This window comes from Xiphias gladius, chromosome 11 (genome assembly GCF_016859285.1).
Source record: "Xiphias gladius isolate SHS-SW01 ecotype Sanya breed wild chromosome 11, ASM1685928v1, whole genome shotgun sequence".
Lineage (NCBI taxonomy): Eukaryota > Metazoa > Chordata > Actinopteri > Istiophoriformes > Xiphiidae > Xiphias > Xiphias gladius.
This window is the reverse complement of record NC_053410.1, coordinates 12819837-12833002: the sequence shown is the minus strand read 5'-3', so window position 1 is coordinate 12833002 and position 13166 is coordinate 12819837. Positions and strand designations below refer to the sequence as shown.

General features: G+C 44.0%; 1 protein-coding gene across 5 annotated transcripts in view; it reads left to right on the top strand.

Annotated features, from left to right (window-relative positions):
- dlg5a (discs, large homolog 5a (Drosophila)) overlaps positions 1–12855 on the top strand; it is a 35724-nt gene extending 22869 nt beyond the window's left edge. For 3 of the 5 annotated variants that reach the window (XM_040138986.1, XM_040138983.1, XM_040138982.1), the window contains exons 16-34: positions 24–1076; positions 1614–1734; positions 1831–1975; positions 2327–2460; positions 2632–2721; positions 3124–3292; positions 3947–4024; positions 5112–5274; positions 6098–6231; positions 7151–7315; positions 7425–7608; positions 8454–8602; positions 9329–9499; positions 10105–10295; positions 10391–10534; positions 10758–10885; positions 11145–11254; positions 11962–12071; positions 12227–12855. In XM_040138986.1, the coding sequence (XP_039994920.1) occupies positions 24–1076; positions 1614–1734; positions 1831–1975; positions 2327–2460; positions 2632–2721; positions 3124–3292; positions 3947–4024; positions 5112–5274; positions 6098–6231; positions 7151–7315; positions 7425–7608; positions 8454–8602; positions 9329–9499; positions 10105–10295; positions 10391–10534; positions 10758–10885; positions 11145–11254; positions 11962–12071; positions 12227–12330 (3543 nt within the window). In that variant the 3' untranslated portion in view covers positions 12331–12855. The remainder of the gene's footprint in view (positions 1–23; positions 1077–1613; positions 1735–1830; positions 1976–2326; positions 2461–2631; positions 2722–3123; positions 3293–3946; positions 4025–5111; positions 5275–6097; positions 6232–7150; positions 7316–7424; positions 7609–8453; positions 8603–9328; positions 9500–10104; positions 10296–10390; positions 10535–10757; positions 10886–11144; positions 11255–11961; positions 12072–12226) is intronic. The other 2 variants (XM_040138984.1, XM_040138985.1) reach the window with 2 other exon arrangements.
- The last annotated feature ends 311 nt before the right edge of the window (positions 12856–13166 follow it).

The following is a 13166-nucleotide window of genomic DNA, read 5'->3' as shown; positions in this document are numbered from 1 at the left end:
ACCTTCATCTGTCCTCCCTGCAGTTCTTCCCTCACAGCACGTCAGGACAGAACATCTTTGAGAGTCTGCGTGAGTCATCAGAAAAGTCAAACGGTCGCATTCACCTGTCAGAGATTCACTCCCGGAACAGTCGCAACCTCAAACACAACAGCTCGACACAAACTGACATCTTCTGCCCTGATGTTGGAAGCACTAGCACAAGTAGCAGCTCTGGTGAGAGGAGGAAAGTCAGGGGTGAATCTGAGGAGGTGTACAGCGACATCAGCAAGCCGTTCTCCACCGCCTCCCTCCATGCCACTAGCCTTCGGCCAGCCTCTGACTTGGGCACTGGCCGCTATGGGCCCAGTGCTTTCCAAGAGTGCTGTCCCTACACAAAGGCGCCTTCCTCCTTGCCGTTTGAACCTGTCTCGCCCTCAGACTGTATCACAATGGAGACAACCCTGGAGAAGAAGCACAGTGGGGGCACGTGGCCCAAGATGATGGTGGGAAGTATGTCAGTTGCACCAGATAATACCAGTCCAGTCACAGCAGCAGCCCAGCTCTCCATCTACAAATCGCCCAAGCAGAGGAAGTCCATCTTCGACCCAGACACTTTCAAACGCCCTGAAACACCTTCCTCTAAGATGGAGTACATGGCAGCTAATCCGATTTCAGCAGTAGCTGCCAATGCTGCAGCTTCCCACTCCCCCCAGCCTTCGAAGACAGAGTCCCTCTCCTCCTCATCAACCCCTACCCCAACCCCTCCAACCCCACCCACTCGCAGTGACTCCTTTAAGTTCAAACACAAACATCAAAGCAGCTCTGCCTCTGACTGCACAATCACCTCAGACGGCAAGGGAGAGGCTGTCATCTCCATGGCAGCAGGAGAGAGCAGAGAGAGGAGCGAGCGAGAGAGAGACCGGAATGGAAACCACTATTTCCTGGATGGCAAGATCCTGACCTCGAGGAAGTCATGTGACGAGGACATCGGCCGAACCAGAGGGGAGGAGCCAGAGGTGAAGAGACCACGCCCCAAATCTGCCCCTGCCCTCCGACGTAGGATGACCCCCCAGACTATCACTCTCCCCACCTTCCAAGTGAGTCCATTTAAGGCCTCAAAAGTTTTGATGTTGTCCATATTGCTTCTGAAATTTCCTCCTTTTTAAAGATTATCTCTAATAAAGAGATGAGAGCATGATGCACATGATTTGATAAGCGTTTGATTAAAAAAAGATCCAAAATGGGACAAACATTTCAAATCACCCCATGTGGCCAAAGCATCCATTTTGTAATAGCATTTACAGCCTCGTCAGAGTTATGCCTCTGGGACTTGCCTCTTAGCCAGCGTGTCTGAGTGATTGATGCCTCTGCACTGATACAGCCTCCCAACCTAGGAGCTGAGTCAGTGCCTGGGGCTCGACAGCCATGCTTGGCTACCTTTCCAGGCCCTGAAGCATACAGGAGAACACACTGGGGATAAATGTTCATTTTACTGGTTTGGGACGTTCATGCTGTCATTTTTCTCATATGATACTTGTCTCTAGCAAAGGGTAGAGGTTGTCTCCCAAGACATAATGGTGTTGTGTTACCCTGCAGAGAAAATGGTAACCGTTTGTTTCTGTCATTCATCACAGAGCTACTCTAATGATGAGCATTCACCAGAGCCACGGGACATGCTGCGTTCCTCCCCCAGCCGCTCCCATAGGCACAGTGTCGGCTTCGTCCCCACAGTCTACAATGGCACCCTACCTCCTAGTGAGATTATCAAATGCTTACATAAGCGCACACACTCTCACCATAATCATAGATTTCCCCCTTTTCTAACGTGCTGGTGCGTCTGTGCTCTGTCAGATTCAGCTCATCGGGGACTGGCTCCTTGCCCCGCTGTAACTGCCGTGATGAGGAATCCAGTGTACACCGTGCGCAGTCATCGCGTTCATACCAGCAACTGTCCATCTGTCGCCTCTCAGATATGTCACCAGCACATCCACACCAGGTTATCTCCTTTTCACACTCACCGTTTCCTTCACCGCTGTTCTAAACCTGATGGATAAAATCAAGGGTTCTTTAATTGTTGATTCAGTGCTTCTGATGGCTCCTGTTATGATGAGTAATATATTTAAATTAGCCTTTTTCCCAGAGGCATAATCACGCAATAAAATTTGGTTTATGGTGGTAAATTATTTTGTACTGTTTTCCTTTGCACTTATATTGTGCAGTTAGGATTTAACTCAGCCAATCAATTTAATTAACTTTTATCTGTGAAATATTTTGCACATTTAAATAGTTGTGTAAGCATTATATGAATAATTATATAAGTGTTTCCTATTGTTTTTTGTCCGCACAGCCCACAACACCAGGGTCGTCTGAGCCTGGACCTGAGCCAGCAGAAGCGCACAGGCGACTACTCTGAATCCTCATCGTCACGCAGCAGCAGAGCTTCACACGGTACAAACTCACTGCCCTCCAGCGCACGGCTCGGTCAGTCTGGCACGCACGCCCGCACACACACACACACACACACACACACACACACACACACACACACACACACACACACACACACATTAAGGTCACACACTCATTGTCCCTTTCTCTTTTCAGATATTATGTCACAGCATTCATTCCTGTATCATCTTATCCCTCTGCCAGGTTCTTCTAATAATGTCCAGTACCGCACAGAGAGGATCAAAATCCCCTCCACTCCCCGCTACCCACGCTCCATGCTGGGGTCAGACAGAGGTACTGCTCTCGCTAGTAAAAATGCACTTCACACTCGCCTCACGCGTTTAAAAAAAAAAAACACACTTAAAAGCCCCTTTGATCAAACTGCAAAGCTGCAGCTATAGGTCTAGCCATATTTTTAAAAATCTTTTTAAATCTGTTTCCCAACCCTCAGGCCTGGTTTAATGTTGTCAGGTTCGCCAAGTTGTAAGATCAATGTGTTGTAAAGTTTTAAAATTGAGATTTAACAGCGCTGGCAGAAGGAAAACAGGAGTCACCTTGAATTTCATCCCTAGTTGTGGAACTCTTCTTTAAATACTTTGTATTCCAGAAATGTATTTTCATCTAAGATGTAAATTTCACCTTAGACTGAACATACCCTTATTCTGTCCCTCTCTGCTCCTCTTCTCCTAAATCCAGGCTCCCTCTCGCACTCTGAGTGTAGCAGTCCCAGTCTCATCACACCTCCACAATCACCACTCAATCTGGAGACTTCCTCGTTTGCCAGCAGCCAATCACAAGGCTCCATTTCCACTTTACCTCGGATCTCAGTCAGCCCTGTGCCAATAGGGGAGCGCAGGAAAGACAGGTATGACGGAAACAAGTTTTCACAGATAAAGATTTTAAAAAGCAGTATACCAGAAATTTACTGTCCATGCACAGCTGAATGACATGTCTGCAAATTAGCTTGTTGATCTGGCATTTCAAAAATTTACATGGTTGCCTATCATGGATTATCTGTTAAGAAAATGAATCAGATGGTTGTAAGTGTCCAGTTGATCGGTGCGATCCTTGTTATAGGACACTGAAAAAATGGCTCTACAGATGGTGTAGATATTGGGTAAATGATGGAGAGTATGATTATAAAGAAGGATCACTTCAGAAGCGGGTATGATATGGCCTACATCTGCCCTCAGGGATCCTCCCAGGCTATTTCAAAAGGCGTTGCCAGGCAACAGGTCTATCCTGGTCAGAGCTCTACAATCCCTCATTGAAATTCAGATTGAAATCCTGTTAAAACTTTGTTGAATAAGTTTATGGAAGCCTCTTGCTTTTTCCAGAAAAGACGCGATGATCCGCTGGTGTGTTGGATTTTTATTTTATTCTTTCTTCCAACATTTCTGTCCCATTTTGTATCACCTACACCACTCAGTCTTTTACACCGTTACTGTCTCTGTATGATATCTGTCCTCCATTCTCCTCTTTATCTTCCTCCCGCCTCTTTATTACCTTCCGCTTCCAGATCTCTTTACCGTAACCGATCTTTTCTAAGGATTCCTCTGGCTGCAAGGCCGAGGTTCTCCTCTCTCAGGAGCCTCAGGTTCGTTCTCCCTAACAGTACTACAAACAAGGGAATGCCCCCCGCCACCACCACCACCACCACCCCACCCCCCTTCTTCCCCCCACCCAAGTTCACGTTGTTGACATGCTTCAGTGGAGTTGGGTAGATAATATGGAGGAGCAGGATAGCCTTGTGCAGCTTACACGCACTATATGGAAAGTAAAAAGAGATTTTGTGATGTTTTTCACCCACCGCAAGAGCGCGGTTTAATTTTCAGATTGCTAGTTTATTTGCATGCTACAGTATATGATTTGTGCCTTAGGAAACAAAAAAAGCCTGTATTAGTTACACTTGGTGAACTTCAAAGGTTCGGTGTTGTGTTTATATGTCTGCACTTGTCTCCCTCCATGTCGGAAAACCCACTTGAATCTCAGATGTTGCATGTGGTGTCCATGCCCCATGATGACGACATGGTCAACATGCATGTGTGTATTTTGGCCTTAAGCCAAGTCACCCTTTAGTCTGCACTATGTATGTTGTGCAACGGTATGATTATTATTTATCATCGAGCTTCTGGGTCATGGTCTTGTTTGTGCACCACCACTCTGTTTACCCCTGTCTGTGGCTGCTAATCCATTCCTCTTATCTGCCTTCATGGAATTGTATGCCACGTCCAAACCCAACTTGTTGTGAGGACACACACAGTTCATGCAAATGTCCTTCATGTGAAGGAATTTCCCTTGCCTGTGCTTTCACGGCTGTACAGTGTGTCTCTGTATTCTAAGCCTGTGCGGTTACTTCTGTAGGCCAGGCATAAAGTGGCGCTCTGGAGAGATGATCAATTTAAAGACCTGGAGGGAAATTTAAACTCAGGTTCAAACATTTCTAACACACTACTTAGTCTTTTCTTTGATAATGTTTATAATTTGAACCAGATATGATTTTTTTTTGTAAGTAGAGCAAAAGCCTGGGTAGCAAGTAACTCTCCAGAGCTGTAAATAAATTGGTCAGCCCAGCTGTGAAAATGTTACCTGATCGTTTACCCTCTCAACTTACTCCCGTGTGGTTCCCTGTAACTACTTTTCTATGACGCTGTTCATTCGTGCATATCCCCGTTTCCCACCAGGCCATACTTGGAGGAACCCCGCAATGTCATTGTACACAAAGGTTCAGAGCCTCTTGGCATCTCCATCGTCAGTGGGGAGAACGGAGGAATCTTTGTCTCTAAGGTTACTGGAGGTAGCATCGCCCACCAGGCAGGATTGGAGTATGGAGACCAATTACTGGAGGTATGAACACTCTACTGTATGTTGAAAGCGTTCAAGTGAGAATGCATTGTCACTGAAATGGTGTTTTCACTGCATGTAAACTGGCTGCGCAAGGTGAAATTCTGTTGTAATTTCACATCAAGTGGGCGTATGCTGTACTTGTGAATGGTACACAGTTTGAGCTGTTCAAAGAAAAAGACTGAGGAGGAATGTTTTTGAAGTAAGTGAACCAAAACTTTGCAGACTTAGTTGCTTGTTACATATATTTGATGTGCTTCTGTCACAGAAGGTAGTGGACGCATTGGCAGTGCTAATGCCTGTCACTCCCCTTTACATTTTTTTCACCCTTATTAGTGACTCACATTAAAGCTCAAAGTGATGAAATGAAGGCAGATGTTAACCTCAGTGGTGACAAGATGACATCCCCTTGATCTGTCACTCTGTTCACTACAATCATGATGGGCTGTGAATGACTGAGGAGTATGCATCATGAAGATAAAATAAAAGTCATAAATATGCATTGGTGACTTTTCATAATCACAACCAAGCATGCATTGCATCAGCACTTCTGAAATGCAAATAGAACTACAGATGTTGCAAGCAAATAATGGCCGTCAGGTCTCTTTACAGGGCATAGAGTATTCAGTATTTTTTATCTAAGGCTAGAAAAATGGGTGTAAAGTTAATCCCCGTCAACTCTCATGAGTATCTTCCCCATAAATTACTGCTAACGACTTGAAACCCTTAATAGACTGGACACATGCTGTGTTCATATCTCCCTGTTCTTTTAATAACCCCATCTCTCTGAAAACTCTCTCTAATCACACTTTTCTTCCTTTGTCAGTATAATGGTATCAACTTGCGGAACGCTACGGAGCAGCAAGCTCGTCTCATCATCGGCCAGCAGTGTGACACCATTACCATTATGGCCCAGTACAACCCACACATGTACCAGCTGGGCAACCACTCTCGCTCAAGGTAACAAGATGTTGCTTGAAGAACTGTTTGTAGATGTTCAGTGTGGGGGATTCTGTGTCCCGGGTGTGCTGCTTGTCTGATTCCTGACTCGGTTCCAGTAAATGTTTCCATTTAAAATTGCATGAATTTTTTTTTTTTATGTATTTTTTTTTTTTTTTTTTTAAAGCACTAAGGCCATTTTCTTTGCATTTACGCTTTTCGAGCTGAATGAGCATAACGGACGCTCTGAGACAGCAGTTGTTTACTAAGGTGCTAAGTGTAAAGAAATACTTAACTGTCTAGCTGTTCATCTTTAAATATTCTCAATATGCATGTAGAGTCTGGCCGATTGCTGGAATTTGGAGGCCAATACCAATGTCAATTAAGAAATGTCACCTCATATCAGTTGATATTTGTTTTTATTTTAAAACACATAACAAACATTTATGATAAGAATCCCTTAAATGTAGTTATTTGATTGTGTTGGTATAGGTACTGTGACCAAAATATGTACTGAGGTATTTTTCAGAGCTCTCTTTTTATTTACCTCAAACATATCTTCAGCATTTCTCTACAACAAATTGTTGTTACTTATCGGCCAACAATTACTAATTTTGAGTATGCACACATGGTGAAGGGCAGACCAGTGTGAGCTTAAATGCAAGTCAGTCAAAATCAAAAAACAATTTTAGTGACTTATTGCCCACCAACAGCCAACACTGTGCACAATTAAAGTTTCTCTTAATCTAGATTTTAGAATTTTTTTCGATGCTTGGTCAGAGAATAAATTTGAACCACTTCAAGACACCATAGCTCTGTTAAAGCATAGAACGGGAGAGCAAATATGAACTTTTAGACTTTTAGCTGTTAGATTAATTAATTAATTGATGGAGCCAAAAACCTTTCAATTTTTTAAACTTTTAAAATAAAATCTGTGCAGCTCCCGTCTGGAGCCCGTCAGTACTCAGTCGACTCCCCAAGGAAGCGGGGCCGCCACCCCCGACAATCACTCCACTATCGATACACTCAGTGAGCAGGACGAGGGCACGCTCACTCCATCTTCCAAGCAGACCACACCCACTACCAGCCCGCGCAATTTCATCCGGTAAGAGATCCTCTCCATGATAATAACTTTTTACAAAGGACGAATGCTTGTTCCATGCCACATCGTTACACTCCAGTATATCGCTAGCTGACCACTTGTTGTCCTCCAGAATGCCATCTGAGGGCAGCAGGAAGGTGGATGAGCCCCGGCTTGTGACAGTGCACAGACCTGGAGTGGAGGTGGGAGTCACCCTCTGCGGAGGGAACCTACGGGGCGTCTACATCGAGAGCCTGGATGAGGACAGTCCTGCCAGAGGCCCTGACGGGCTGCTTCCTGGGGACCTTATTCTAGAGGTATGGACTCACACATTTCTGCTTTTACTCAAACACACGTGCACAGACACACAACCTATTGTCTAGGAGTGTCATAATGTATGTATGAAGATTTGCACAAACACTACAGCAGCTGACCGATACACTATGCAAACAATGATGATATATGTAGTATTTTTATCTATCTTTTATACGATAGATCTTTTTAAGTGGGAGTTTTAGTCAATTTCACATGACAATGTGTATTTTTGTTAGACAGGAAAGAGATGTAGGTGTAATATCAGTTTTCTGAGCTGAGCTCAAAGCTAAACTCTTAAGGTGTTTGCAGTCTCCTGACTCTTTAAGAGCCTTGTGTGCTGTTGTTACTTCAGACTCAAGCACTGCCAGAAGGTGCTGGCATTATTTTTTTTCCTGCCTGTCATCGTTTTCCATTGATCTCCACACCTGCGTTCTCTCTCACTCCACATTGGTGATCTATCCAGAGGACCGCAAACTCATAATAGACAATTCCTGGCATGCTCCCACTTAGCCCTCCGCCACAAAGGGGCCTGCTATCTGAAATGCCATGCAGCTTTTTCATCAGACTGCACAGCACCAGTCTGTCTGTCAATCTCCCATCCTGTTTGTTTTCTTCCCCCTTACATGTCACAAATACTGCATGACTTTAATACAGCCGAAAGCTTGGAGGAAATGTTTAATAGTGGACTCTTCAAAGGCTCGGCAAATGATTTCACAGAAGTGTAAACACTTAGCAAATCTCTCTGCTCCACACCCCCGAGTGTGTCTTATTTTTCATGATGTGAACTTAACTTGGCCCCCTTTTTTTTCTTTTTTTTTTCCCATTTTCATCATCTCATGTTTTTCAGTATAACTCTGTGAATATGAAGAATAAGACGGCAGAAGAGTTGTACGTTGAGATGCTGAAGCCTGCAGAGATGGTCACGTTCAAGGTGCAGCATCGGCCAGATGACTTCAGCATACTCAAAGATGTTCCAGGAGATGGCTTTTATATCAGGTACATGTATACTGTATATACACACTTTACACATGCACACAGTTCACAGTTGGCCGTTTATGTGTTACAGCCCTGCAAAGAGAACCACACTAACTTTTCCCAAGCAGCCTCATCTCTGTCCATGCTGCTATATATATAGAACCACCACTGGAGCGCCCCATGGACAAGTTGGAATCTTTTTCATCTAACCAATTATGTCCCAGATCCACTGTGACTGCAACGATGCTAATCACATCACAAATTTAGGTTATCTAATCTCTCTCCTCGCTATGCACCAGACCCAACAGTGTATCCATTTTCGTGCTCAGTGTTTTCCAGGTCATTAGAAACAAATTGTATATGAATGGAAAATGAAACACAAAAATAGTCACGTTTTATTGTTGGGTGTCTGTCCGGGCATGTCGCCGCAGCTGCCGCAGTCACTTGTCATATAGGCAAGTGGGCTTGTGATGTCATCTGCAGTAAATACACTCAGCCCTCTGGGCTGTCAAAGATGGGCTGCTCGGGAATGACTTATGTGGCTCCAACAGGAGGCAAGCGAGGCCTGTACTTTACACTTCCTTTCTTATTCTCCTTCCATTTCTGATTCTTAACTTGTTCTCTTTGCACCTTTTTGTCTGATATCTCACCTCCTCTCTCACTTCGTCAACGTCATGCTCCTTTGCTCCCTCGTTCTGCCCTACGCTTCATAACTCCCCATCTATCTTTGTCTCTCCCTCCCACCAGAGCACTTTACGACCGGGTAGGGGAGGCCGAGGGGGACCTCAGTTTTAAGAAGGATGACATCCTGTACGTGGATGAGTCTTTACCGAAAGGCAGCTTTGGGACCTGGATGGCCTGGCAGCTAGATGAGAACGCGCAGCAGATCCAGAGGGGGCAGATCCCCAGCAAGTACATGTGGGTGGAGAATGCAATGCATGCTTACACACATACATTTTTGAGTGAGTGGACAGTTTATAACAGCTGTGACAACAATCTGTGCCATCCTGCTACAATGTAGGAATCTTTTCTAACGTCTCTTCTCTTCCATATGTTTTGGACTGTGCTTTTGCACTTTTTGCAGGGCACTGTTGTCTTCTTATAGTGTGTGTCTCTGTAGACATGCACTGATGTTGCAAACACAATTTCTGCACATTCATATTACTTTGCAAATACAGTGATTCTGATTTTGTTTTTGTCCTGAACAACTACTAAGATCACAAATTTTGCTACTGAACTCCTGGAGTGGAGTCTTCAATAAAGATGTATTATATCGTCCAATCAACCTAGACTCTCAGAACTACATGCACAGCCAAAACCTTTGCTTGAACCTTAGTGCAATAAATTGTCTCTTGACATCTTTAAAACAATCTATGTGAAAATGTTAAATTTCAAATCTTCTCAGGCTTAAATGTCCCAAAAAGAGAAAAACACAAGTTCTACTTTTATACACTGATGCACTCACAGCCTTATTCTGTATGGTCCTCTTCAGTTAAATCTGTTTTTGGGAATGTGTTGTGCAGGATGGACCAAGAGTTTTACCGCAGACACAGTGTGACAGAAATGAAGGAAGACTCCAGTAAGACTCTTTCTGCAGCGGCCCGCAGGTCCTTCTTCAGAAGGAAACAGAAACACAAACGAAGCAGCTCAAAAGACAGCAAAGAGATGGTGGCTCTGGACGCTATCAGCACAGACTCGATCCCCTTCCTTGATGGTAAGAAGAAAGCTTTATATGTTTTGGAATAAAAATCAATAATCAAAAACTTTGCTGAAAAGGATATTGATTTGATCGTGTGTTCTTCGTGTCAGACTGTGTGAGCTTGGCGTACCAGCGGGTCCAGAAGGTGGAGTGCACCTCTCCCCGACCGGTACTCATCCTTGGGCCGCTCACTGACGCCGTCAAGGAGATGCTGGTCAAAGAGTCTCCTGGGAAGTTCTGCAGATGCATACTGGGTTAGTTCACCTCATCCAGATGTTTTTCAGTCCGTACATTCTTGATAGCTGTTTGATTAAGTCTGCAGCGAAAATAAGACTTCCGGTTTGAAGAAATGGCTGGGTTAGTTAGTTTAGGAAAAAAAATTCATTTCCATCACACGGTCTGTTTATGCCTTTGAGGAACATCCGTGCTTTGTCCAGTAGGTAATTTTCTTTTCTCCTTCATTTTCTCTGTCTGCAGAGGTGATGAAGGCATCCCAGCAAGCCATTGAGCGTGGCGTCAAAGACTGCCTCTTCATCGACTACAAGCGGAGAAGTGGCCATTTTGATGTGACCACTGTTGCTTCTATAAAGGAAATAACAGATAAGGTATTAGTCAGTGCTTTTCTTTTTCATCCGATTTTATCAGGAATGATAAAATGGCTTCTGTTTGTCATTCAATCTCTGCCTTTGGTCAGGATAAGCTATCACTATTGCAGCGCTTTAAGTTTAGATATCGATAAATGAAAAGATAGATTCCTGCTTGTAACAGGAAATGTTAATTGTCGTTAAGCTTTATCAAACAGTGTATTCAATTCGTTTGCCTGTTGAAGTGATTTTCTGTTTTCTTTTGTTTTTTCGGATACAGGGCTGTCATTGTTTGCTCGACATTGCCCCACACGCCATCGAAAGACTGCACAGCGTTCACATTTATCCAATCGTTGTCTTCGTCCGCTACAAAAATGCCAAGCAGATCAAGTAAGTAGCAACCTTTTTCATAACATAAAAATCGGGACACACGAGGATCTCCATTCATTGTTAGTTTCTTTGAACCACACGCAAACACACCCACACACAGAGTGATAGTGTGGTGCAGACTGCTTGGCTATTGAAGCCTGGAGTGCTGTGCCAAGGCCAGAAGTACGAGGATAGAGATGTCCTGGTGCAGTGGCATCCCTGCCCGTGTGTGTGTGTGTGTGTGTGTGTGTGTGTGTGTGTGTGTGTGTGTGTGATGGATGGATGGATGGATGGATGGATGGATGGATGGATGGATCCATCCCACCATGAACCCTTTGGCGTTTCCGTCAAAGCACCCCACCAAACACACTTGCATAATCCCAACCAGCTGGTGAAACATGCCTGTTTTTTTCCTTTCTTTTTAAAATAAAGTCTCTCAGTGCAAGTGCTGTGTCCCTTCTTCACTTGCTGTATGTTAGAATTGTTTGACCGGTGTCATCAGACATTGTTGTGGCATATTTAAAATAAGTAACTCATTATCTGATCAAGACTAGACCTAGTTCGACTAATTTGTGACTGATTTTCAGATTTCTCTCCCAGGATCCTCACTGCCGCTGAATGATTGAAGGCTTAATTAGACACAAAATGTGAGAAAGTGGTCAGTAATGTTGGATTCATATCTCCAAGGCTCTGATCTGAATGAGTATCTCCATGATATTTTGTCACAGGGAGCAGAAAGATCCAGTTTATCTGCGGGACAAAGTATCTCAAAAACATTCCAAGGAGCAATTTGAAAGTGCACAGAAGATAGAGCAAGAGTACAGCAAGTTCTTCACAGGTTTGTATGCAATCAGACCATTTAAAAAACAAAAAACCAAACTAGACTACAGATACAGTAATTTGCCCTGCAAACACAAATTTTTATCTGTCAGTCAGTACTGTCTGACTGGACTCTGCTCCCTCTTTTTCAACGAGTCCCCGTTCTTTTTGCAGGTATTGTCCAAGGCGGCACCCTCCCTTACATTTGCACTCAGATCATGACTATAGTTGATCAAGAACAAAGTAAAGTCCTGTGGACTCCACTTGGCTGCCCCTAGAGGAGACCGGCTGCCACTACAGCAAGCTGTGGCTTTCATCTCCATTCCCCAAACACTAATTAACTCTTTCACACTATACCATTAGGTACCCTACAGCGAGCTAGTTATGTAAATTATTGATATTTTTTTATTTTGTCTTTGTTATGATTTATAATCAGAGCCTTCTTTATTTCTGATGTACTCCGGAGCAGGTTAGTAGCACTGGATCTCAACGTCAAAGTTCATTGAGTCTTCCCTAAGGGTTTCTGGTGGTGTATTTGTAATGCTGCATTGTAAGCATCCGTTTACAGTCAAAAGACGAGTCTGAGTATTGATGTTCAATATTTGCTTGAATGCGTGTCCCTCCCGTTGTGTACACCAACCTCAACACTAATGAAGTTCAGCAACCCCTGACCCACCTGTGTACCAAATGACATTTGTGGTTTCCCTACAATTATGCACCCATTTGACAATGACTGACAACTAATTGTGTTTTTTTGTCTTTGTGCGTGTGTGTCTGCGTGTGTGCGTGCGTGTGTGTGCGCATGTGTGAGAGAGAAAACAGCATTGAGACTGTTGTTCACAATTGTAATGGCAATTTCAGATGAGTTGAATTATGGTTGTTTGTTCGTGCGAATACGATGCTATAGAAATGGAATGCCAGGATCAGACGTCACATTCCTCGTGGTGTTTCATCACAGAAGTGAAAGCATCAAACCTCTTGAAATATGTAGCTGTGTTCTTACTGAACCTGACTGCCAGCAGTGACGGCCATGAAAACCCAAACCACATCGATGTTTGCTCTATGCATTGTGTTTCTATAGTAGCCGGGGGTGTGGACGGTTTATGGGCCTTTC